Below are 27218 nucleotides of genomic sequence, written 5' to 3' on the forward strand. Positions count from 1 at the left end.
AACTGGAGCAGACATGAGGCATCGGCGATGCTCTGGAATCCTAGTCGGCCGCCGCCAAGCATATGGGTCGAGGAGGCAGCGCCCGACCCGGGGAGTAGAGGTGTCAGTTCTACCAGCGGCGAGCGGAGAGGCACCAGCTACCGCGGGCCGCTCACCTGTCGGGCGCTGACTCATCGATTCCGGGATCCAACCACTCTCACAAAACGGCGGTGTACGACAAGGACGGTAAGAACACTCAGTTCACTCAACGCAAACTTTAGGTCAGGTGTTCCTTGCGACCGCGGAAATCTCCAGCGCGGTCGAGACGAGGTGGTTCTGAAGGTGCATTCTCTCGATTGAGGATCATTTTATCGACTCTCCTAGAAGCAGTGAGCCATTTCTTTACCAATGGTTGTCTGTCTCGCTGAAATCTCTCTCCCCACCTCTCACAGTCTCCCCCTGTCTTCCACTCGCATTTACCTCTTCTCTCTCGCTGTTGCACCCCGCACTCCCCACTGCCGCGCGTTTTTGTTTTAAACTCTCGGATGACCTTTGACAAATCCCACGATTCCTTGTGTTTTCGAAATACCGAACTGGCTTATTGCAGTCATTTTCTTAACCGTGTTATTCCCTCTATTGTAGATGATCTCCTTCACATTCGGAGCCGGAATGTGATGTATAAATTTAACACATCTGCAATTATTGGTGATTGCTCGTGATTGAGAAAATGTCCTTTGGGGTCATGGAATGCCATTAACCCGGTTTCCTCATGCACCCGGGGGTGTCCTTTAGGGCCATGCAAAACAATGCCTTGGTTTTTGTTGGTTTGCAGCATAAACGAAACTTAGTCTAGTACACTATGTGTTAACACAGCATAGATAGAGTTGATATGGAAAGGATGTTTCCACTGGAGGTAGAGTTTTGTACCAGTGGTCATAGCCTCCGAGTTAAAGGGCGCTCTTTTAGAAAGGAGGCGAGGAGGAACTTCCTGAGTCAGACGGTAGTTAATCTGGGCAACTCATTGCCACAGAGGGTTGTCAGTGGATATGTTTAAAACAGAGATAGATAAATTGTTGATTAGAACTATCTATCTCTGTTTTAAACATATCCACTGACAACCCTCTGTGGCAATGAGTTGCCCAGATTAACTACCGTCTGACTCAGGAAGTTCCTCCTCGCCTCCTTTCTAAAAGAGCGCCCTTTAACTCGGAGGCTATGACCACTGGTACAAAACTCTACCTCCAGTGGAAACATCCTTTCCTTATCAACTCTATCTATGCTGTGTTAACACATAGTGTACTAGACTAAGTTTCGTTTATGCTGCAAACCAACAAAAACCAAGGCATTGTTTTGCATGGCCCTAAAGGACACCCCCGGGTGCATGAGGAAACCAGGTGGGGAGAAGTCAGGAAAATAGGATTAGGATGCAGAGATCAGCCATGATTGCATGTCGGGGGAGGCTCGATGGGCCGACTGGCCAAATTCTACCCCTATAACTTGTGAACCAAGCTGCTAATTGCCTTTACTTTCGCTCGTTTTCTCCTCCCTTTCACACGTAATACATTATTCCATTCATACGTGGTCCTCACCTGTTCCTTTACTTCCAAACTAAAGTGGTATCAATTAGTCATCAGTGCCAAACTGCCCGTTTCTCACTTTTCCCCACGTGCAGCCCAACATGCTCAGTGTTTCCAGTCTCACAACACATACCCCCCCCCCCCCCCCCCCCCCCCCCCCCCCCCCCCCCCCACCACCACTTTAACAACTTGTACATTAATTGCAAATGCTGATTTTAACCATGGATAACGTCGCGTTGCCTTTCCTCTCCACATCAAGATGACGCAGGGGCTTTCCGATACATCCAAGAATGGTGATTCCGGCATTTTCTTCAACCCAGGCTATCCTCACCAAAAATGAACTGCATAAAAAATCCCCTCCTCAACTGAATTCAAGCACCACTTGATACTGTTTGCTATAAGCATCCCCTCGTCTATTTCTACCAACAATGTTCTTCTCCTGAAGGCACGAAGGGCTCGACACCAACCGCCATGTGCCTCTCCGCCCCCCCCCCCCACTCAGATCATTGAGTTCTTCTAGTCAGTAGTGCTCACAATCTCAGCATCTGCCATCAATTCCCTTTCAGTTATAGGAGCTTAATTATTTCCTTCAACTGTTGATTATTGTTATATGTATTTTTTGTACCACGAACTAACAACAATTCTTATAGAACGCGTGGGTACGCAATCAGAATATTCTTCGCCGCAACTTCCCCTTATTAATACGTAGTGGATCCAGATATCCAGACACTTTGCGTAATAAACTAAATGGCAACAAGTTTATGTACATTATCCAGTGACAGAATGACTGCCTTCAGAAATAAAATATGCAATTTCAAAATGGTTTCATTCCCATCTCAGGAATTTTTATTTTTGACAATTGTACTCCAATTTAAGCAAAAGAGAAAAAACGCAAGAAGGGAATGTTTTCTTCAAATTTCATTCGCATTGATTCACATTACGGGGCAGAAAGGAAATGGCCGCATAAGAATAGGCATTCCTTAATATACGTATCAGCGTAATTTAGCATTCTTGAGAGGTGGGTGCGCCGCATGGCTTCAAGAAGAGAAAATCGGTTTTAGCTGACTCTGGAGAAAGACAAACCGAGTATTGATTCGGTTCTTCCACGCGGAGTACCCTTCCCGTCCCAGGATAGCGTAAAGTTTCCTCCAGGGCAGGTCTTCCACTAAACGTACCGTGAGAACCCCCATAATTGTGAGCATAACTAGGCGAGTTATACTCTTGGATACTATGTCTGTCCTGTTTACACTTGATGCCAATCAATAGAATGATGATCAAAAGAAAGACCACGGAAGTGCAACTGAATATGACGATTAAATAAACGTTTGGATCAGAGAAATATTCTGGATTCTTCACCAAGGTACTGCTTTCGCTGATTCCTTCAGTGCTGTTCCACAACAATCTAATGTTGATTCTAACTGTGCTGGACAGGCTTGGCTGCCCATTGTCCTTAACCAAGATGACTAGAGTTTGTAAAGCATTATCTGACTGCAAAATATTGCGCGCTGTTCTGACTTCTCCGGAATGTTGTCCAATGTTATACAACCCAGGTGCGGTAGATTTCATCATCTGATAAAAGAGCCGTGCGTTCTGACCAGAATCGGCATCAGTTGCCATTATCTTGGTGACCAAGTACCCTTGACCGGCTGTCTGGGGCATGACCTCCACTGTTGCTGAGCCAATTTGTTCTGAAGGTGAAACAATTACCGGCGCGTTGTCATTTTGATCCAGGATGATCACATTCACCGTGGCGCTGCTGCTCAACGGAGGCACCCCGGCGTCACGGGCTTGAACATGGATTTGCAAGTTCTTGAGTTCCTCATAGTCAAAGGAACGCAGCGCGTAAATAGTACCGTTCATTGGGTTAATAGTGAGGTAAGCGGACACTGGCAAGTTTTGTATATGATTATCGAGAAAGGAGTAGGAAACATGGGAATTTAGATCCAGATCAGGATCCATTGCAGTTACTGTGGAAACGGACGCACCCGCCGCGTTATTTTCCATTACATATACGTTGTAGGATGTCTCACTGAACTGTGGTGCGTTATCATTAATGTCCGAAATTGAAATCTGGATGGTTTTATTTGTTGATAGTGACGGTGAACCCAAGTCCCAGGCTGAAATAAGAATGTTATACTCAGAGATCGCTTCACGGTCCAACGTTTCACTGGTGACTAATTTATAGTGGTTCGATGTCTTTTGCAGTCGAAATGGGACGTTCTTTTGTATCTCGCAACGCACTTGACCGTTCGTTTCGGAATCGCGATCGATCACATAAATCAGGGATATGAAACTTCCTGGTGGAGTATCCTCCTGGATTTTGTTGGAAGCTGATGTTACCCTTATCTCAGGTGCATTGTCATTCGCGTCAATCACTTTGATCACAACTTTACAGTGCCCCGTCATTGCAGGTGAACCGTGGTCCTGGGCTTGAATATCGAGAGAATAGCTGTTTACTTCTTCAAAATCTAGAGGCCCATTAACTAGAATCTCCCCAGTGCGTGGATCCAAACTGAATACATTTTGCACTCTTCGCAAAGTAGCATCATGTAAACGATATGTTAACTCCGCATTCAGTCCTTCGTCCAAATCATTTGCTTTGACTTTCAGCACCAACGTACCCCGAGGCGCGTTCTCTCTGACGCTACCTCTGTAAATATCATGATCGAACACAGGTGGATTATCATTGTTATCGAATACAGTAATGAGAATCTGAGCTGTGGCTGATCTCTGAGGGGTTCCGCCGTCAATCGCAGTAAGCAAGAGTTGAAGGGATGATTGCTGCTCTCGGTCCAACAACTTCTCTAACAGCAACTCGGCTATTATAATACCGTCTTCGGCTCTCTGTGTTTTTAGACTAAAGTGCTCACTGGAACTGATTGTGTAAGCAGCCACGGTATTTGTACCAAAGTCGGGATCATCCGCGCCCTCGAGTCGGAAACGTACACCGGGTGCACTGGCTTCCGATATCTGCAAGACAATGCTGCTCTGCGGGAAAGTGGGAGAATTGTCATTTACATCAAGAATCTCTAATTCCCCGTGATACATCTCCAAAGGGTTTGCCAGTATGGTTTCGAAAGGTATAGTACATTTATCAGTCTGTCCACAAATGCGTTCCCGGTCGATTCTTTCACGAATAGACATGATTCCATTGTCCAAACTGACCTTCATGTACCGCCCTCCGTCATCAGAGCCCAATCGGAATTTGCGAGCTGACAATTGCCGTACGTTCAGGCCCAAATCCACAGCGATATTCCCAACAAATGCCCCTTGCTTCATTTCCTCGGGAATAGAATAACGAATTTGCCCGGAGATTAGACCCGGTCGACATATCACAAATATGCAAGCAAACGCAGTGAAGGCAAACCTCGGTAGGCACGCCATTGTTCCGCGCCCTGTCAAAGTCCCAGACCAGGCCTCTCCTCGGGTAATCCGTGCAATGGTCCACGCACCAGATAAAAAATCGTATAGATTTCCAATCCCGAATTCAAACAGACGGGAAATCTATCGTCCTCAGCCTGTTTCGGCAATGGAAACGCAGGCACTGCTCGCCTCTCTCGTCGCGTATGACGTTTTTATTCTGGGATGTGGGAGGGGCAATGGATCCATCTGTGTGCTTGAGCTTCTCATTGGTAGACAGCGACACGACCAGTTCTTTTCAACAACTGCAGCTGCAATTCTTAAAGCTGTGCTGCTCTCCTGCACATTTAATGGTGTATTAAACGCCCAGTATAAAAATACATTTGCAGGAGTTTATTTTGCATTTATCTTTAAAGTCACAGCAATCGCGTCTGGAGTGGGTTATTCCCAGAGCGGAAACTCGTTCTGTTGGTCAGATAAAATGCAATAGGGAATAAGTAGATGGCATCAATATATCTATGATGAAGCATAGCATATCGGATATATAGTCGTTGTTAACTGATTTTGGAGCACTTACTGTTGTACATTATATTTATATAACGATGACATAATTTCCCTTCTTTGACATGATTACGCCCTTCCCAACACAAATAATTTTCAAGAATATTGGACCAGTGAAGGAATGAGGGGGCATCGCGTTGAAATATACAGAATAGTGAAAGGCTTGGAAAAGTTCAGTTCAAGTGTGTTGATTGTCATGTGTCCCTATATAGGACAATGGAATTCTTGCTTTGCTCCACACAGAACATAGTAGGCATTTACTACAAAACAGATAAGTGTGTCCATATACCATAATGTACATATATACACACATGAAAAATCAACTGATAAAGTGCAAATAACAGATAATGGGTTAATAATAATCAGAGTTTTGTCCGAGCAAGGTTTAATAGCCTGATGGCTGTGGGGAAGTAGCTATTCCTGAACCTGGTTGTTGCAGTCTTCAGGCTCCTGTACCTGAAAATAGCAGGCAGATGAGTGTGTGGCCAGGATGGTGTGGGTCTTTGATGATACTACCAGCCTTTTTGAGGAAGCGGCTGCGATAGATCCCCACGATGCAAGGAATGTCAGAGCCGATGATGGACTGGGCAGCGTTTACTACTTGTAGTATTTTCCTCTCTAGGGCGCTCAAGTTGCCGAACCAGGCCACGATGCAACCGGTCAGCGTGCTCTCTACTGTGCACCTGTAGAATTTAGAGAGTCCTCCTTGACAAACCGGCTCTCCGTAATCTTCTCAGGATGTAGAGGCGCTGATGAGCTTTCATGATAATTGTATTAGTGTTCTCAGACCAGGAACGATCTTCTGAGATGTACACGCCCAGGAATTTGAAGCTCTTGGCCCTTTCAACCATCGATCCGTTGATATAAATCTTACTCCTACTCCTTCCAAAGTCCACAAATCAGTTCCTTGGTTTCGCTGGTGTTGAGGGCCAGGTTATTGCGCTGGCACCATATGGACAGTTGCTCGATAAAGTGGATGTGGAGAGGATGTTTCCATTAGTGGGAGAGTCTAGAACTAGAGGTCATCGCCTCAGAATTAAAGGACATATTTTAGAATGGAGATGAGGAGAAATTTCTTGCTTCAGAGGGTGGTGAGTCTATCGTATTCTTTATTACGGAAGGCTGTATAGGCCAGGTCAGTGGATATTTTTAAGGCATGGTTATATAGATTCTTGATTAGTTATGTGCAGATGTTAGGGGGAGAAGGCAGGAGAATGTTATTAGAAGAGAGTGATGGATTACCCATGATCGAATGGCGAAGTAGACTTGATGGGCCGAATTGCCTAATTCTATTCGTAATCCTTATGACCTTATGACCTCTTTAGCGATCAAAGGACGTCATGTTGAGTATTTATTTGTCACTTTCTATATATTGCATAATGGATTCGGGAATATAATAGAGTCATGATAGAGACATAGACTAATACAACGTGGAGACAGTCTCTTCGGCACAACTTGCTCACACCGGCCAACATATCCCAGCTGCTCAAATCCCATCCGCCCCCGTTTGGTCCATATCCCTCCAATCCTGTTTTATCCATGTACTTGTCTAGCTGTTTCTTAAATGTTAGGCTAGTCCCTGCCTCAATTACCTCCGCTGGCAGCTTATTCCACACACCCACCATCCTTTGTGTGAAAACGTTAGTCCTCATATTCCTCTTACCTTTTCCCCTTCACTTTAAACCTGTGTCCTCTGGTCCTCGATTCTCCTACTCTGGGAATGGGACTATGTGCATCTACCTTCGTTTTTCCAGCATCTGTAGTTCTTTCATAAACATGTGCATCCACACGATCCATTCATGCCTATTCATCGTCCCTCATCTCCGTGCGCTCCAAGGAATAGAGTCCCAGCCTACCCTATCACTCCCTATAGTTCCGACCGTCCAGATCTGACAACATCCTCGTAAAGCTTTCGATTGGCCAATTGTGGAACCAAATTCCTGTTGAAAGGAAGTAATTGTTGGAGAAATGTACCATCACGTCCAAGTCCAGCCGGGTTTATTGACACATGCATGCATAGGTAAGGAGGCGAGGTTCTGCTACAATGTAAATCTTGCCTGCAGCAGCTTCGCAAGTACATAGTCCAGCACACCCCGACGGATGTTGTTGGAAGCATAGAAAATAGGTATCGGTGTGAGGTGTAGCACAGGAAATTTTGTGAATTTTCCAATTCATATTTAATTTGAGATTCTCTCTTTCATTGTTCCTTTTCCGACTGGCTTCGTGCCTGCAATTTGCAACTAAGTGACTCAATTGCGCATTATTCCGCAGATTTGTTCTCATTTAAACTGCGTCCAAATTAATACTAATCTCTTGTTGCCACGTTTACCGTGTAAAATACCCTTTTCAGTGAACGTTAACAAGGTGGTTTAAAATACTTGTAATGTGTTCAGACATTCGAAGTTTATTTCCACTACTGGAGTTGGCATTGGGTGTTCAACGTCGTATATGATCACGGCAAAGTTTGAATAGTACGTTCTTCATGTCGTAGAGGATAGAACGTTATTCAAACTCAATGCATTGGTCATGTTCACCATTGGGTGAAATATTTCTGAAGGTTTTTGATGCCACAACGGGTTCATTGGGTGTCAGTTAGACGCCATTCTCATGCATTTTACTATTTATATTTTTATATTACATCACATCACAAACGTTTTACAATGACCGAACCAGGGTGGCATCTGGGACATCCCTTCCATCCAAGATTGGTGATTCAACAATTCCTCCTCAACTGCCCGTATTCCCCACACAAATCAACAGCCAAAATGTCCCATCCTCAACTGTCTCCAACCTTTCTCTCGCCAACACCCCCCCCCCCCTCCCCCCACACACACAACCTCACCTCCCTCTCTGTAGTCAATGGCTCGAGACCAAACATCGTCTACTCTCCGCAGCTGCTGTCTGACAGGGCTGAGTTTTTACAGTAAGTTAATTTCTTGCACAGGATTTCACCAGCTGCCATCCCGCCTTTTACCGAAGTGGTATTAATCGAGACTTGCAGCATCCGCTGTATATTATTATATATACACATATTATTACTACTATTATCAACAATTCAGGTGGAACGCATTGCTTAGCAACCAGAAAACATTTCAACGCAATTTTGCATTGTCATTCAATCCAGGTACCCAGATCATTTGCATAATTGACCAAGTAGCATCACATTTGTGCATATTATCAAATGACAAGCAGAAGGCCTTCCCTCACAATTACCAAAGCCATTTCAAACGGTTGATCTAGAATCCCTTCAACTCAATAGCTTCCTTTCTTGTTCTGCTGTTCACACACTACTTACACAGTCCCGGTTCTAGTTCAGTTCATTAATCTGCAAATGTGAGATATTAAAAAAGTTAAAGAATTTATTATTTTCATTGATCCTTAATGTGTTTGCCACTGGAATAACAACATATTACTTGTGTTTTAAATATTTTCTTATCCTTATTCATAATTTATGTGTGAAAAGATATTTAATCTGCGGCAGGCAGCGACTGTATCAGCGTGATGTGGGCTGATGCTTTACCTACAGGTGGTGTGAATGTACCGTTAAGGCACAGATTAATCGCCGAGGAAAACTGAGTACAGGGTTGGCCCTGCGAAGGAACCGCCAATCCGATATAAGACATTTAACTGCGAAATGCCTGCCCTTCAGTATTGGATAGATTAAGTGGAGGGTCTGTGCTGTACCAAGTTTGCGGTGGATGCGGTGCGTTTCCCCCAGCCATCTCGCCCAGTGCAAGTTAACCAGCACAGTTTGTCAGCCCTTGTTAACAGAGGCTCTTTGTGCAGGTGTTACCCGAAGCTCACTTCCACCGGGTGGCGCCACCGTAGCGCAACCTTACCAACAGTCTGTTTGTCCTTTCTACTGTTTTTTATTGTTTTAAGTATGAACTAATAGTTTGTTTCAATGTTTCTTGGTTAGATTATGTGGGGGGGGGGGGGGGGGGGGGGGGGGGGATAGGAGGATACTTTTTTTCAGTATCTTTTCTCGATGAAGAACTCATATTACGGGTTGGCTCCGCATTTGCCCACTCGCTGGGGAGGTTGGTGCCTCCTTCGAAGAGAGCAAGAACAGGTCCCATTAGCTGGTGAGCTGCGACCCACTACTGAGTGAAGCCTCTAATTTGGCAGTGGTTCAAATGGCTGCAAATTCTTATAATTATCACCGCCCGGTCACCCAGCTTCGGCTCCCAACTGTGTACCCCGGCAGACTGGAACCAACCCCAGAGGTTAAAGCGACAACATCTTTATTTAAGCCAACCCACCTCGAAAGTTTAACCAGCCCGTTCGAATCCAATCTGAACTTTTCACCCAGCACATTCTCCTCGTTTCCTTCAGTGCAGGAAGGATGTTTAATAGGAATGCAATTGGTTGACCACACAACTTGTAATTTGTGTAAATCAATACCGAATTTGAATGGCTGTGACTCAGGCTAATGCCAGGGATTTTATAATTGACAGGTTCGTTCCAGGTATTCTTTTATTGGGTATTGGGTTAATAATTCAAATAGATACAATTGTGGATTTGTGCAACCTGCAGTACGCGATGGCCTACTGCTGACATATTTGGCGGATACATTTATTTAGAAATCCCATTGAAATGAATACGCTGGTCCGTACACACACAGTCGCTCGGCTGGCGAAAATGTTTATCCCGAATGATCCATGACCTGGGCATGCGCAGATGTAATACCGAACTCGCTTATTGTTTCGTTACAGCAATTTCCAACTGAAGGACACAATTACCTATTAATCCATATTTATTTTTCTCGTATGTAATGTGCCATAGATAACACTAAATTATTGGTACCACATTTATTGTGTAAAATGCCTTTTCATTGAAAGCTGACAAGATGGCCCAAAGTACTTGTCTTGTATTCAAAACAATTCGAGTTTCATTTCTGGTATTAAATAAACTGCGGATGCTCAACATCGTACATGATCCCGGCAAAGTGTGAATGGGACACATCTTTCAGTTGTAGAAGACAGAATGTTCATCACAAATATGGCATTGGTTATGTTCACCATCGGTTGATAATATTCTGAATATGTCCGATGCCACATATGGTTAATCTGATGTCAATTGGACATCATTATCAAGTTAGCCCTGGGTTTCATCTTTTATATTTCATCAAAATATAAACGTTTTACAATGACCGAACCACGCGAAACTAGCGAAAATCAAATTACAATAAGAATAATATCAACCGAATCATTATGATTAAACCTGCACAAAACTTCCAAACCAACAAGAAACTCCACAGGTGAGATTACGAATCGTTCTTTCCACCAAACAAGAAGCAAGCTTCTATCGCTATTTAGATAAGCAACAAACTGTAAAGCAGCCAACGGCGTTTCATGTACAACAATGCTGGAAATGCTGAAAACACTCACCGATTCAAATATCACCCGAGGAAAGAAATACAATTAACGTTTCTGGCCTTGGCTCCTTTACCGGAACTATAAAATAATGCAACGACGTTATTTTTCAGTAAGAGCGAGGATGGGAAAGAAAAATGTAGGAATCTCTCTGATGGTAAGACCAAAAATGGGAAGGTTTCCTTCATTAGGGGAGATTGTATAGGCCGGTGCCAATGTTAGAGATATACAGAATCATGAGCGGCTCAGATGGTAGGGCTGTCCAAAACTAGAAGATAAGTTTTAAGATCAGATGGAGTGCGGTGAGAGTGGACCAGTTGGCTAATCATTTCAGAAAAAGGGAATATGGCATGTGGATTGAGATTGCCGTGTAGGTGGTGGAGGTGGAAGAGATAAGTATTTAAACGGCACAGAATGGAAACGTGCATATGTAGGGAATTGATGCATATGGAATTTACGCGATGGTGGAATTTGTACAGGTAAATATGATGGTCGGCTTAGATGCGATGTGCTGAGTGTTCTGTTGCTATGATCTACACCTCCCCAAACAAGAATGAAATACTAAACCGAAATGATAACAGACAAGTGTGGCGAGTTCTCGAAGATTGCAACTTGACCATTTGGAAGACGAGGTGCTGCTTTTTTTTCAAGTGTGCGCCTTTGCTTTGTAATGTGTTCCAACGTTGCTGGAAATCGGAGACAAAGGGGTTAGCTAGTGTGGAAATGTGAATGAAACAGTTAAGCAAACTAAAACTGCGAACGTATGGTGCGTTGCCAGTAGGGTCAGTTAACTAGCACAGACATTGATGAATGAATGATACGTTTGAACTGCTAAACCGGCAGGGATGAGGAATCTGTACTCAGTGACGGAATTTTGTTTGAATGTATGCAAGCTGCATTGAATGTGAAAGTCTGTGAGTGGAAGATAACACATTGAGAAACCCTGTTCTTGTTCCATCCAAGAGGGTGGGTAGTGAGAAGATACTAAGAAAGTATCCATTCATGATTGCTGGGCGTTAGAAGTTCCTAACACAGAGCAAAAAGCACAATTTGAACCTCAGTTACGCCTGCTACTACTTTCGTTCATTTTTCTCCTCCCTTTCAGACACAATACATGTATTTCAGTCATATTCACCTGTTCCGCTACTTCCAAAATAAAGTGGTTTCACTTTTTCATCAGTGTGCCAAACTGACCGTTTCTAAAAGTAGGATGCTACTTTTCCCCACATATGCAGCCCAACATGCTTAGTGCTTCAATCTCACCAAACATGCACTCCATCACTTTAATAACTTGCATATTGTTTGGCAATGTTCATTTTTTACCAGGGATGACGTCGCTTTGCATGCCCATTCCGCATCAGGATGACATCAGGACATCCCGATTCATCTAAGAATGGAGATTCGGCCAGTTTTCCTCAACCAATGCTATCCTCTACATGAACCACTGCCAAAAAATCCCTCCTCAACTAGATCCAACTACCACTTGATATAGTTTGTTCTGAGCCTTCCCCTCTTCTGTTTCTACCAACAAGGTTCTTCTCCTGTCGTCACTAAGGACTCGACACCAAACGTCATCTGGCTCCAGTTGCTGCCAGACTCATCGATTTCCTCCAGGTAATTGTGCTCACAATTTCAGCATCTGCCATCAGCACGTTTATGCACATTATCCCGAGACAGCAGGACTGCCTTTAGAAATAAAAGATACAATTTCAAAATGTTTTCATTCCAGTTGTAGGAAAATTATATGTTTAACAATTGTACTCCCATTTAAGCGATAGAGAAAAAAAATGCAATAAAGGAATGTTTTTAAAAATATTTAACTCGCACGGATTCATATTTCCGGCCAGAAATAAAATGGCCGCACACAAAATTGGCATTCCTTAATCTACGCATCAGTGTTATTTAGCATTGGGCTTGAGAGGTGGGTGCGCCGCATGGCTTCAAGAAGAGAAAATCGCTTTTCGCTGACTCTGGAGAAAGACAGACCGAGTATTGATTCGGCTCTTGCAAACGGAGTAGCCGGCCCGTCCCAGGATAGCGTAAAGTTTCCTCCATGGCAGATCTCGCATTAAGCGTGCCGTGAGAACCCGCATGATTGTAAGAATAATTAGGGGTGTTATAATCTTGGATATTAATTCTGTCCTGTTTACACTTGATGCCAATCAACAGAACGATGATCAGAAGAAAGATCACTGAAGTGCAACTGAAAATGATGATTAAATAAACGTTTGGATCAGATAAATATTCTGGAGTCTTCATCAAGGTACTGCTTTCGCCGGTTCCTTCAGTGCTGTTCCACAAAACTCTAATATGGATTGTAACTGTGCTGGTCAGGCTTGGCTGCCCATTGTCCTTAACCAAGATGACTAGGGTTTGTACAACAGTATCTGACTGCATAATATTGCGCGCTGTTCTGATTTCACCTGAATGTTGTCCAACGTTGTACAAACCAGGGTCGGTAGATTTCACCATCTGATAAAAGAGCCGAGCGTTCTGACCAGAATCGGCATCAGTTGCCATTATCTTGGTGACCAAGTACCCTTGACCCGCTATCTGGGGCACGAACTCCACTGTTGCTGGGCCACTTTGTTCTGAAGGTGAAACAATTACCGGCGCGTTGTCATTTTGATCCAGGATGATCACATTCACCGTGGCGCTGCTGCTCAACGGAGGCACCCCTGCGTCACGGGCTTGTACACGGATCTGGAAGTTCTTGAGTTCCTCATGGTCAAAGGAACGCAGCGCGTAAATAGTACCGTTCATTGTGTTAATAGTGACATAACTGGATACTGGCATGTTTTGGATATGATTATCGAGAACGTAGTAGGAAACATAGGAATTCTGATCCAGATCGGGATCCGTTGCAGTCACTATAAAAATGAATGCACCCGGAGGGTTATTCTCCATTACATATACGTTGTAGGATGCATCACCGAACTGCGGTGCGTTATCATTAACGTCTGAAATTGCAATCTGGATGGTTTTATTTGATGAAAGTGACGGCGACCCCAAGTCCCAGGCTGAAATAAGTATGTCATACTCAGAGATGACTTCACGGTCCAACGTTTCACTCGTAGTTAATTTATAGTGGTTCGATGTCTTTTGCAGTCGAAATGGGACGTTCTTTTGTATCTCGCAACGTACTTGACCGTTCGCTCCTGAATCACGATCCATCACATTAATCAGGGATATGAAACTTCCTGGTGGCGCATTTTCCTGGATTTTGTTGGAAGCCGATGTTACCTTTATCTCAGGTGCACAGTCGTTCACATCAGTGACTTCGATCAGTACATTGGAGTGTCCTGTCATTTCAGGGGAACCGTGGTCCTGGGCTTGAATATCCAGAGAATAGCTGTTTACTTCTTCAAAATCTAGTGGCTCTTGGACTCGAATCTCCCCGGTGCGTGGTTCCAAACTGAATACATTTTGCGCTCTTCGCAAAGCAACATCACTAAAACGATATGTCAGTTCCGCATTCAGTCCTTCGTCCAAATCATTTGCTTTGACTTTCAGCACCAACGTACCCCGAGGCGCGTTCTCTCTGACGCTACCTCTGTAAATATCATGATCGAACACAGGTGGATTATCATTGAAGTCCAGTACAGTAATGAGAATCTGAGTTGTGGCTGATCTCCGAGGGGTTCCGGCGTCAGTCGCAGTAAGCAAGAGTTGAAATGATGATTGTAGTTCTCGGTCCAAATATTTCTCCAAGAGCAATTCGACAATTATAATGCCGCTCTCGGTTTTCTGTGTTCTTAGGCTAAAGTGGTCACTCGAACCGATTGTGTAAGCGGCCACGGTATTTGTACCAATGTCCGGATCATCCGCGCCCTCGAGTCGGAAACGTGCACCGGGTGCACTCGCTTCTGACATCTGCAAAGCAATGCCCCTCTGCGGGAAAGTGGGGGAATTGTCATTTACGTCAAGAATCTCCAATTCACCTTCATACACCTCCAAAGGGTTTTCCAGTATTGTTTCGAAACGTATAGTACATTGATCATTCTGTCCACAAATACGTTCCCGGTCGATTCTTTCACGAATACTCATGATTCCATTGTCCAAACTAACCTTCATGTATCGCCCTCCGTCATCGGAGCTCAGTCGGAATTTGCGAGCTGATAATTGATGTACACTCAGGCTCAAATCCACAGCGATATTCCCAACAAATGCACCTTGCTCCATTTCCTCGGGAATAGAATAGCGAATTTGCCCGCAGATAAGACCAGGTCGACATATCGCAAATATGCAAGCAAACACAGTGAAAGCAAACCTCGGTAGATACGCCATTGTTCCGCGCCCCGTCAAAGTCCAAGACTAGGCCTCTCCTCGGTTAATCCGTGCAAATGGTCCACGCACCACATAAAAAAATCTTATATATTTCCAATCCCCAATCTAAACAGACGGGAAATGTATCGTCCTCAGCTTGTTTCGGCAATGGAAACGCAGGCACAGCTCGTCTCTGTCGTCGGGTCTGGCGTTTTTATTCTGGAGATGTGGGAGGGGCAATGGATCCATCTGCGTACTCGAGCTTCTCATTGGTAGACAGCGACACGACCAGTTCTTTTCAACAACTGCAGCTACAATTCTTAAAGCTGTACCGCTCTCTTGCACATTTAATTGTGTGCAACCATAAAATGCCCTAAATAAATAAACGTTTGAAGAAGGAGCTTTGTTTTACATTTAACTTCGAATATCACATCAGGCACATCCGGATAGGGTTATTACTAAAACATTCTGTCCGTCTGTTAGAATGCACCGCGATATTCCCAACAAATGTTCCTTGCTTCATAAATAGATTATCGGATATATCGTCTTTGTTTACAGTTGTTGGAACACTTATAATCGCTCATCCGGGTAGTAAGAAAATATATTCATATAACGGCTGCATAATTTCCTTTGATATGATTATGCCCATTCCAACGAAAATAATTTTAAAGCAAAGTTGACCACTTTAGCGATCAAAGGACATAATCATAATTTGATTATCACTTTCCAGATAGCGGAGAAGGTGTTCGTGAACACAATGCTTTCGATTGGCTAATTGCTGAACCAAATACCTCTATAAAGGGAATGATTGTTGGTGAAATGCATCGTCACGTCCAACCAAGCCGGGTTTATTGACACGTGCATGCATAAACATTGTGAGGTGTAAGGATGAACAGCAGATGCCGGTTTAATCCGAAGATAGACACAAAAAGCTGGAGAAACTCAGCGGGACAGGCAACATCTCTGGAGAGAAGGGATGTATGACGTTTCGGGTCGAGACTCTTCTCCAGTCTCGACCCAACACGTCACGCAGGGTATTGTGAGGTAATGGTAAAATGTAAATCTTCCCTGCATCAGTTTCACAAGCACAAAACCCGACAGATATCGTGGGAAGCATGGAAAATAGTTATCGTTATGTGTATCACCGCAGGATATATATATTTTTTTAATTCTTATTTCAATTCTGCTGCTGGAGTTTGCAGTGGACGATCAACATCGTGCATGATCCGAGCAACGTTTGAGAGGGACAAGTTCTTAATGTCGTGGAAAGAATCTTAATGAAAATGAATGCTTTTGTCATGTTCATCACTCATTGAACATTTTCTGAAGATTTCTGATGACACAATAGACTAATTGGGTGTCAGTTATACGTCTTTCTTCAGTTAGCTGGGTTTCACGTTTTATATTCCATAACCACACAATCTATTTCCATTGACTGAACCATGCGAAACTAGCAAAAAACAAATTGTAATCAAATCAATATCAACCGAGTAATTGTAATAAAACTTACAAACATTCCGAATGAACACGAAAAACTAGAGGCGACAACAAGAATGGGAATAGACTGTTTTTCAGTAGGTGTGAGGATGGGGAAGTAAAGGAGAGAAAATAGGAATCTCTCAAAGGCCACCACCAGATAAATATATAAACTCGTCGGAGCGGATCTTAGGACACAAAATGCTTCATTGCTTCTGTGGTACATGATTAATAACAAGGGAAATTGATATGTTCATGGTAATAAACGGACAGCGAATTGGGGTAAACTAGATTTGGTCTTTAAACATGGGAGCATAAATAGACAGGGTTGCAAAGAAGGTAATGGACATGGTCGGCTTCATCGGCAGCGGTACTTGATGAAAGAGCTGAGAAGTGTTACTGATGCACAAAGCATAGATTTGGCTGGATTTGAATTATTGTTTACAGAGCTAGTCATCATCTTACAGAAATAGTTTGGTCACGCCTGAGAAGGAGCAGGCCAGACACCCAAGAACGTTGCCAGGTTATGCGGGTTTACGTTATCGAGGGGAAAACTAGAAGATCAGAGTATTGCGCGTTGTTTGACTTTTACCGGAATTTTGCCCAACGTTGAAAAAAACTGGGATCGATAGATTTCACCTTCTGATAAAAAAAAGATCCGAAATGTCTGACCAGAATCGGCATCTATGCGATTATTTTGGTGATCAGGTACCCCTGAACCCGCTGACTGGGTTACGGCCTCCAGTGCTGCTGATCCACCCTGGTCCGAGGGTGAAACTATTACAGGCGCGTTGTCATTTTGTCCAGAATGTTTCACCCAACTGCATAGAAACATACAACATAGGTGCAGGACGAGGCCATTCGGCCCTTCGAGCCAGCATCGCCATTTATTGTGATCATGGCTGATCGTCCCCTATCAATAACCCGTGCTGCATTCTCCCCATATCCCTTGACTCCACTAGCCCCTAGAGCTCTATCTATCTCTCTCTTAAATCCATCCAGTGATTTGGCCTCCACTGCCCTCTGTGGTAGGGAATTCCATAAATTCACAACTCTCTGGGTAAAATGTTTTTTTCTCACCTCAGTCTTAAATGACCTCCCCTTTATTATAAGACTGTGGCCCCTAGTTCTGGACTCGCCCAACATTGGGAACATTTTTCCTCCATCTAGCTTTCCCAGTCCTTTTATAATTTTATATGTTTCTATAAGGTTTCCCCCTCATCCTTCTAAACTCCAGTGAATACAAGCCTAGTCTTTTCAATCTTTCCTCATATTCCATTAGATTTCTTCATTGCCTGTTGTACCTGCCTAACCTAATTGCAGTAGTTGGAATCTAGAACTAAACACAAAGTGCTAGAGGATGCGAGCTGACCGGCTGAATTCCATTAACACTTTGTGGTCTGTTGCAGTCTAATATTGTTCCCATACCAACAAATTAAGCAAGGGAGACCTTGTTGAAGTAGATATTCTTTATCATTTTTTTGTTAATTTTAGGAGATTAAAGCGAGTTAGTGATTTTTTTAACGCTTTCAATGTCACCAGCTGATTAAGCGAGTTTGCCTTTCAAGTAAAGAGTTCGCGCATAAGAGAATCGTCAACTCCAAATCAAGAAGTTATTACCAGGAGCTTTTCCTACCGTCACTTAAAATTTAGAAAAATTGTATATTTGGATTGCTTCTGTCAGATGTGTCTGCATTACTGCGCGCATTATAATCCAGGAAATCAGACCGATATTATGGGAAACAACGAATTTCGGTATCGGTGCGTGCTGGAACGCGGAAGAGTTGGTGAATTTCTGAAGTCCTCTTTAATTTGTGAATCGCTGTGTCATTGTGCTTTCCTTCCACACATTCACTTCGTGCAATCCCCACATAAGGGACTCAATGACGCATTGATCCATGGAGCTTTCTTTATTAAACATTCTTTATCCTTCGAGAAAAAATATTTCTAGTTACCAAACCTGTCGCCTAAATTTAAGCTTTACAATAAACGCCATTCGCAATTTCGTAGCTGGGATTTTACATGTCATTATCGACAGAAACATTAGAATTGATATCCCAGGAAGGGAGCAATTAATGTCAAAATAAATTAGTTACAAATCGAAACACAGCAAGATTTTATCCTTTGGCATAAAATTGAAGGCCTTCAATGCGTTAGGCCAGACGTGAGCTGCTTCCGTTATTCTACTATTTTAATTCCCGCAATAATACTGATGCGCCAAGCTCATTTTACGCACTTCTCCATTGATGCTGTTTCACAGCTCTTTCCTGCTATATCTTATTTGTGCTTTACTCCATCGTCTCTTGTACTATATCGTCGACAAGACTGCCTGGTCTACATCTGATCTGTTCAAATATCCGCACATTCATTCTACGGAAGATTATAGTGGTGAAGTGGCCAAGATTTTTACATCCAGGCAGATAGCAGGTTAATCGTAAAGCACCCATTCGTCAGGAACTCCACTGAATGAAACTTTACTGAGGATTTCCGAAGCCACAGTGGTCAAATACTGTTTGGATGCCAATTTTCTTGCTACTTTGAATTTGGGATTTTTTATTTCCTATCTGCAGATATGGTTATTAATGATTACGTCACGCGAACCTAGCAAATATCAAATTCTAAGACAAGGAATATTAATTGTAACAATACGTGCGAAATCAGTACAAGTAAACATGAACAATTAGGAAATAATATAAGGAATAAAATCAAAGCAAAGTGTGATTCGGAAATCTTTGTATTAACATAATTCTGGAGATGAGCCAGTTAGCTTTGAAATGCCGAATTATTATTTTTTAATGGTATGTTATATTGCCAAATGAGGCTTCTTTTTTTTCTTAATAATTTCGGCTGCAGAGCAATATACAATTACGTCAACTCATTTGACCCAACTATGAAATCTCATCTCTATAAAACCACTAACAGAAAAGGCATCAAAGCCTCATCTGGCCGTTAATTAATTGAGGAAAGGTAAACGAATAACGGAACAGCTTTGGGACGCTTCATCAGAGCTGGGAAAGTTGAAGGTAAGTTCGTTTACGTCGGGGAGCGGAGGATAGAAAATATGAATATCTCTCAGAGGTTAAGACCAAATACCTATGTGCAGCGGCAGAGGTAGCAATGAGGATTGGTTTATGTTTCATTGGTTCTTTGGTACATCGCAAAATGTTTCTCATTTATGAGAATGGAAACTAGTAGATTAGCTATGGATACTATGAGTTTCAAAGTAAAAGAAGTACTGACACTTTTGAAAAATATAAAAGGGGATAAATCTCCAGGTCCTGACAGGATATTCCCTAGGACATTGAGGGAGGTTAGTGTAGAAATAGCCGGGGCTATGACAGAAATATTTCAAATGTCATTAGAAACGGGAATAGTCAACTGTTGGGCACAAATGCAGGAGTAGCAAGATGGGTAGCAACAGTGGCTGAATGGGAAAAGCCAGAGGGTAATGGTGGATGGTTGTTTGTCGGGTTGGAGGCAGGTGACTAGTGGGGTGCCTCAGGGATCGGTGTTGGGTCCTTTGTTGTTTGTCATGTACATCAATGATCTGGATGAAGGTGTGGTAAATTGGATTAGTAAGGTGGATAGGGGTTGTTGAGGATTGGCGTACTGCGCATGTTGTTCCATTCTTTAAAAAGGGTTCTAAGAGTAAACCTAGCAGTTATAGGCCTGTTAGTTTGACTTCAGTGGTGGGCAAATTAATGGAAAAGATACTTAGAGATAATATATATAAGCATCTGGATAAACAGGGTCTGATTAGGAACAGTCAGCATGGATTTGTGCCTGGAAGGTCATGTTTGACTAATCTTCTTGAATTTTTTGAAATGGTTACTAGGGAAATTGACGAGGGTAAATCAGTGGATGTTGTCTATATGGACTTTAGTAAGGCCTTTTGACAAGGTTCCTCATGGAATGTTGGTTAAGAAGGTTCAACTGTATAAATGCAGGAGTAGCAAGATGGGTAGCAACAGTGGCTGAATGGGAAAAGCCAGAGGGTAATGGTGGATGGTTGTTTGTCGGGTTGGAGGCAGGTGACTAATGGGGTGCCTCAGGGATGGGTGTTGGGTCCTTTGTTGTTTGTCATGTACATCAATGATCTGGATGAAGGTGTGGTAAATTGGATTAGTAAGTATGCAGATGATACCAAGATAGGGGGTGTTGTGGATAATGAGGAGGATTTCCAAAGTCTCCAGAATGATTTGGAAGAATGGGCTGAAAGATGGCAGATGGAGTTTAATGCTGATAAATGTGAGGTGCTACACCTTGGCAGGACAAATCAAAATAGGACGTACATGGTAAATGGTAGGGAATTGAAGAATACAGTAGAACAGAGGGATCTGGGAATAACCGTCCCTAGTCCCTTGAAGGTGGAATCTCAAATAGATAGGGTGGTAAAGAAAGCTTTTGGTATGCTAGCCTTTATAAATCAGAGCATTGAGTACAGAAGCTGGAATGTAATGTTAATATTGTACAAGGCATTGGTGAGACCAAATCTGGAGTATGGTGTACAATTTTGGTCGCCCAATTATAGTAAGGATGTCAACAAAATAGAGAGAGTACAGAGGAGATTTACTAGAATGTTGCCTGGGTTTCAACAACTAAGTTACAGAGAAAGGTTGAATGTTAGGTCTCTTTATTCTCTGAAGCGCAGAAGGTTAAGGGGGGGACTTGATAGAGGTCTTTAAAATGATGAGAGGGATAGACAGAGTTGATGTGGATAAGCTTTTCCCTTTGAGAATATGGAAGATTCAAACAAGAGGACATGACTTCAGAATTAAGGGACATAAGTTTAGGGGTAACATGAGGGGGGTCTTCTTTACTCAGAGAGTGGTAGGGTGTGGAATGAGCTTCCAGTGGAAGTGGTGGAGGTAGGTTCGTTGGTGTCATTTAAAAATAAATTGGATAGGCATATGGATGAGAAGGGAATGGAGGGTTATGGTATGAGTGCAGGCAGGTGGGACTAAGGGAAAAAAGTTGTTCGGCACGGACTTGTAGGGCCGAGATGGCCTGTTTCCGTGCTGTAATTGTTATATGGTTTTATGGTTATATGAGCCTTGCAGGACAGGCCACATCCAGTGAACGTAAATGACTTTGAGTTTGATGGTCAGAGAGATATTATGGCTACTGGAAAGCAGTTCTTTGAAAATGAGATCACAGTGAAACAGGGTGGTAAAGAAGACATATGACATGATGGCATTCATTAACTTATGGACTGAGTAAAAGTAAAGAGATGTATTACCATTGAACAAAAGATTACTTCGGCCACATTTGAAGTATTGTGCACAGTTCTGGTCAACACGACATAGGAAGGGTGTGATGAAGCCAGGGAGGGAGCAGGAACAATTCCATGGAATATGGTCACAAATGGAGGACTGAAAGCAAACGAGCGCAACTTGATCCTAACAGTTAAACCGACTGCAACGTTCACTCGTTTTGGCCTCATAGCACCAGAGTTTCAGTTCTTTCAGAGCTAACTCGTTTTCTCGTCCACCGGTACTTATGAATGGACCCGCATTGGAAACAAGACCTTTTATGTTTCCACATGTGCTGCCCGAGATGCCGAGTGGCTCCAGGAATTCAGCAATCGGTGCTCAAAGGGACTTGGGAGCACCAACACTAAAAGCTTCCATAAAAGTTAATTTGCAAGTCGAATTGGTAGTAAGGAAGGTGAATGCGATGTTTGCATTTATTGATAGGTCTAGAATACAAAGATAGGGATGTAATGCTGTGGCTTTATAAGGCACTGGTCAGACCGTATTTGGAATAATGTGTGCAATTGTTGGCCCCATATCCGAGGAATGACGTGATGGCGTTCTCGATGATAGGGACGAGGTTTACGAGAATGATCCACAAATGATTGGGTTAACATACGATGAGCGTTTGGCGGCACTGGGCTTGTACACACTAGAGTTTAGAAAGGCGAGGGGGAAATTTACCGAATAGTGAATCGTCTGGATAGAGTGGTTACTTCCACTAGTGAGAGAGGCAAGTGCCAGAGGCGATAGCCTCAGAATAAAAGGAGAAACGGAGGAATTCCTTTAGTCAGAGCGTTCATTGTGGAATACTTCTTCGGTGGTGTGGCGTGCACAGCCTAAAGTTGTTGGACAACGTGTTCTATTTGATCTTCGGTTTGTGCACGCCGAGTTGATTGCATTCGTCGAAACAGGGCGGACGACGTGAAGGTTGCAATCTACCACCCCATTGTGGAATCCATTGCCACTGACGGCAGTGGAGGCCAAATCACTGGATATTCTTAAGGTGGAGATTGATATGTTCTTGATTAGTAAGGGTGTCATAGGGAGAAGGGTTGAGAATGGGTTTGAGAGGGAAATATAGATCAGTCATGTTTGAATGACGCCGTAGACTTGATAGGCCGAATGGCCTAATTATGCTCCAACATCGTATAAACATAAACGTGTTTTCCTACTCAAGATATACAAACAGGAGACCCCGGCTAGGCCCATTCTGTTTTTATATTCGTGTGTTAGTGAGCTCATATTTATCTACTTCGACTCCATCTTGCCCATGATTCTTGTCCCTCATCATCAACATTATAAGACATCTGAGATGCATTTCAGCATTTTTGGCCTCAAATCATATCATGGACGTCCAGTCTGTTGTCACTTCCATTGCCCATTAAGAATGCCTCAGAGCTCCCATTTTCTTCCTGGAACAGAGGCTCTAAAGAGGTCACCTCAACTGTGCCCCTCCTCTGCCTGGACGGCCAACAGCTTTTCATTTGAGTTCTCTCAAGTAATTTTCAATCCAATTATTATTCACAAATATTTTTGCCAACTCCAAATCGATCAAGCCACCAGCCACATCTTCCTATCTCCACCCGATTTTGCTTTCTGCAGAAGGCCAGTACCTCCGCGACTCGCTGCAGAAGGTCAGTCCCTCCTCGACACATCTCTGAAAACCTACACCACCCTTCACCAGGCAGTTTTCCGTGCAAATTCGAGATGTGCACCACCTGCTCCTGTACTTCTCCTTCAAATCCAGAGGGGTCTAAACAGCCATTCAAAGTCAGGCAGAGGGTTGCATACACCTCTTACAGCTTCGTGAATACATTTAGTGCTCCTCACGTGGCCTAATCTACACCGGGGGACGAATCTATCAACCCTTCCTTACCTGGCATCAACTTGCCAACTCTTAGCACGCCACTTCAATGCACCTATTTATTTCTACCAGCTACACCTTCTGTACTTCACGCTTGAGACATTGCCCCAACCCAATGCGTTATCCGTCCATATCCTTCCGCAGATGTCTACTGACCCCAGAAGCTTGTTCATTTTTTTGCACAAGATATTAGCATCCACACTCTCATCTGTTTCACGTGCATCAAATATTGAAATTATTGTCATCTCCATTATTTATTTAGTTATTTTCTACATTGGACATGATATGGAATATGCACACGACAAATATTTTGGTCGTAATTTTAAAATGTTATTACTTTAACCATATGAATGGATTCAAGATCCTGAACGTAATTGATCTAGTAGCAATGAATTTCTATACGTGGTTCAATGAAAGGTAAGAGGAATCCCGTCGTACTTAACAGTTCCCACTCAGACGAGCGTATTTTATTTGCTAAACATTATGTTTTGCCATTACAACAAATGCACAATATAAACGAAAGCGAAATTGCACCAAATAATATAATCTTAAATATTTAATTCACGAATGAAATCACATTCCTTGAGATTAAATGGCCCCAAATAAGATGCGTCTTACTTGAGGTTACGCATCTTTAGGCCTGAGACGTGGGAGCGCCGCATGGCTTCAAGAAGAGGAAATCACTTTTCGCTGACTCTGGAGACAGGCAGACCGAATATTGATGCGGTTCCGGCACGCGGACCACCCGGCCCGTCCCGGGATAGCGTAAAGTTTCCTCCATGATAGGTCTTCCATTAAGCGTGCCGTGCAAGTCTCCACGATTGTAACAATAATTGGGGGTGTTGTACCCTTGGATAATACTTCTGTCCTGTTTACACTTGATGCCAATCAACAGAACTATGATCAGAAGAAAGACAAGGGAAGTGCAACTGAAAATGATGATTAAATAAACATTTGGATCAGCGAAATATTCTGGATTTTTCATCAAGGTGCTGCTTTCGGTGATTCCTTCAGTACTGTTCTCCAAAACTCGAATGTTCATTGTAACAGTACTGGACAGGCTTGGCTGCCCATTGTCCTTCACCAAGATGACCAGAGTTTGTAAAGGATTATCGGACTGCAAAATATTCCGCTCTGTTCTGATTTCTCCGGAATTTTGCCCAACGTTGAACAAAGTGGCATCGGTAGATTTCGTCATCTGGTAAAAGAGCCGCGAGTTCTGACCAGAATCTGCATCGGTTGCCATTATTGTGGTAACCAAGTATCCTTGACGCGCTGACTGGGGCACGACCTCCGCTGCTGCTGATCCACTCTCTTCTGAAGGTGAAACAATAACCGGCGCATTGTCATTTTGATCCAGGATTATCACATTCACCGTGGCGCGGCTGCTTAATGGAGGCACCCCGGCGTCACGGGCTTGTACTTTGATTTGGAAGTTTTTGAAATTCTCATAATCAAAGGAACGCAGCGCGTAAATCGTTCCGTTTATTGGGTTAATGGTCAGGTAAGTGGATACCGGCAGGTTTTGGATGTGATTGTTCACAAAAGAGTAAGAAATATAGGCATTCTGCTCCTGATCATCATCTAGTGCAGTTAATGCGAAAATGGATGCACCTGGAGCGTTATTCTCCATCACATAGACATTGTAGGAGGATGCAGCAAACCGCGGGGCGTTGTCGTTTACATCGGTGATAGCAATTCGGATGGTTTTATTAGATGTCAGTGAGGGCGACCCCAAGTCCCATGCCGTAATTACTAATATATATTCAGAAATCTCCTCACGGTCCAACGTTTCACTGGTAACCAATTTCGATGGTGTTTCTATTCTAAAGGGGACGTTCTTCGGTATCTCGCAGCGGAATTGGCCGTTCTCGCCAGAATCGCGGTCAATAATATCAATGAACGTTATGAATGTTCCTGGTGGAGCATTTTCCGGAATTTTGTTGGAAGCTGATGTCACCTTAATCTCGGGTGCGTTGTCGTTCACGTCAATTACTTTGATCAGCACATTTGCGTGTCCAGTAATTGCAGGTGAACCGTGGTCTACAGCTTGAATATCTAGAGAATAGCTAGTTGCTTCTTCAAAATCCAGCGGTCCTTCTACACGGATCTCCCCACTATCTGGGTCTAAACTGAACAAATTACGCGCTCTTCGCAAAGCAACATCACTAAAAGTGTACGTTAGCTCCGCATTCATTCCTTCGTCCGCGTCATTTGCATTGACTTTCATCACAATGGCACCTTGCCGAGCGTTCTCACTTAAGCTGCTCCTGTAAATATCATGATCGAACACTGGTGGATTATCATTAATGTCCAATACAGTAATGAGAACCTGAGCTGTGCCTGATCTCTGAGGTATCCCACCGTCAACCGCTGTAAGTAAGAGTTGATATGATGATTGGACTTCTCGGTCTAAATATTTCTCTAACAGTAACTCGGCTACCATAATACCATCTTCTGTTGTATGCGTTTTTAGACTAAAGTGCTCATTGGAACTGATTGTGTAGGCGGTGACGGTATTTATTCCAATATCGGGATCTTCCGCGCTCTCAAGACGGAAACGTACTCCGGGTGCAATCGCTTCAGATATCTGTAAGGCGATGCTTCCGTCTCCGAAATTCGGAGGATTATCATTGACATCGAGAATCTCTACTTCCCCGCGGTACACCTCCAAAGGATTTTCTAGTGTTGTTTTAAAATATATGGTACACACGTCTGCATGCCTACAAATACGTTCCCGGTCGATTCTTTCACGAATAGATAATACCCCATTGTCTGAACCAACCTTCATGTACCGTCCTCCATCATCAGAGCTGAGTCGCAATTTGCGAGCCGACAATTGCCGTACGTTCAGACCCAGATCTAGAGCGATATTTCCAACAATAGCGCCTTCTTCCATTTCTTCGTGAATAGAATAGCGAAGTTGCCCAGTAATTAGATCCGGTGCACATACCAGTAACATACACGCAAACACATTGCAGGCAAACCTCGTTTTTTGGTTTTTGTACGCCATTGTTCCGCAGTCAGCTAATGTCCAAAACCACGCCTCTCCTCGGGTGATCCGTAAAAAATGTTCTTACCACAAGATAAAGAAAATCACATATCCTGAAAGCCGTAAGGAAACACACGGTAAATCTATCCTTCTCTGCTTTATTCTGCCACCAAAACGCGGCCACTGCTCGCCTTTCTCGTCGCGTCTGACGTTTTTATTCTGGGCAGTGGGAGGGGCAATGGATCCATCTGTGCACTGGAGCTTCTTATTGGTAGACAGCGACACGACCAGTTCGTTTCAATAACTACAGTTGTAATTCTTAAAGCTGGACTGTTCCCCTAAATATTTAACGGTCTACAACCATAACCTCCAATTCCTGCAAATAACGGTTCGATTTGTTTTCAACATTTAACTTTGATAGTCAAAGCAGACACGTACTGAGTGCATTGTGACCTGAAAATCCTTGTTACTATCTGAAAGGATCCATTCGCTCAAAACATGAACAACATTTTT

At 43.3% G+C, this 27218-nt stretch overlaps 2 protein-coding genes across 2 annotated transcripts in view; both read right to left on the minus strand.

Moving 5' to 3' along the window:
* The window catches only part of LOC129701368 (protocadherin-23-like), a 28117-nt gene extending 8643 nt beyond the window's left edge, over window positions 1–19474 (minus strand). The window contains exons 1-3 of the mRNA XM_055642503.1: window positions 12760–19474; window positions 10929–10933; window positions 2564–5060 (exon numbers count right to left, since the gene is read on the minus strand). Coding sequence (XP_055498478.1) covers window positions 2564–5060; window positions 10929–10933; window positions 12760–15139 — 4882 coding nt within the window. The 5' untranslated portion in view covers window positions 15140–19474. The remainder of the gene's footprint in view (window positions 1–2563; window positions 5061–10928; window positions 10934–12759) is intronic.
* A 4532-nt stretch (window positions 19475–24006) lies between these two features.
* LOC129701536 (protocadherin gamma-C5-like) lies at window positions 24007–27042 on the minus strand. Its single transcript, XM_055642784.1, has one exon. The coding sequence runs from the start codon at window positions 26724–26726 to the stop codon at window positions 24348–24350; it is 2379 nt and encodes a 792-aa protein (XP_055498759.1). The 5' UTR covers window positions 26727–27042; the 3' UTR covers window positions 24007–24347.
* Window positions 27043–27218: the final 176 nt, after the last annotated feature.

Source organism: Leucoraja erinacea, chromosome 11 (genome assembly GCF_028641065.1).
Source record: "Leucoraja erinacea ecotype New England chromosome 11, Leri_hhj_1, whole genome shotgun sequence".
Lineage (NCBI taxonomy): Eukaryota > Metazoa > Chordata > Chondrichthyes > Rajiformes > Rajidae > Leucoraja > Leucoraja erinaceus.

What these genes read in the sequence shown, in the direction of transcription:
- LOC129701536 (XM_055642784.1), bottom strand. Translation starts at nt 26,726, where the DNA reads ATGGCGTACAAAAACCAAAAAACGAGGTTTGCCTGCAATGTGTTTGCG.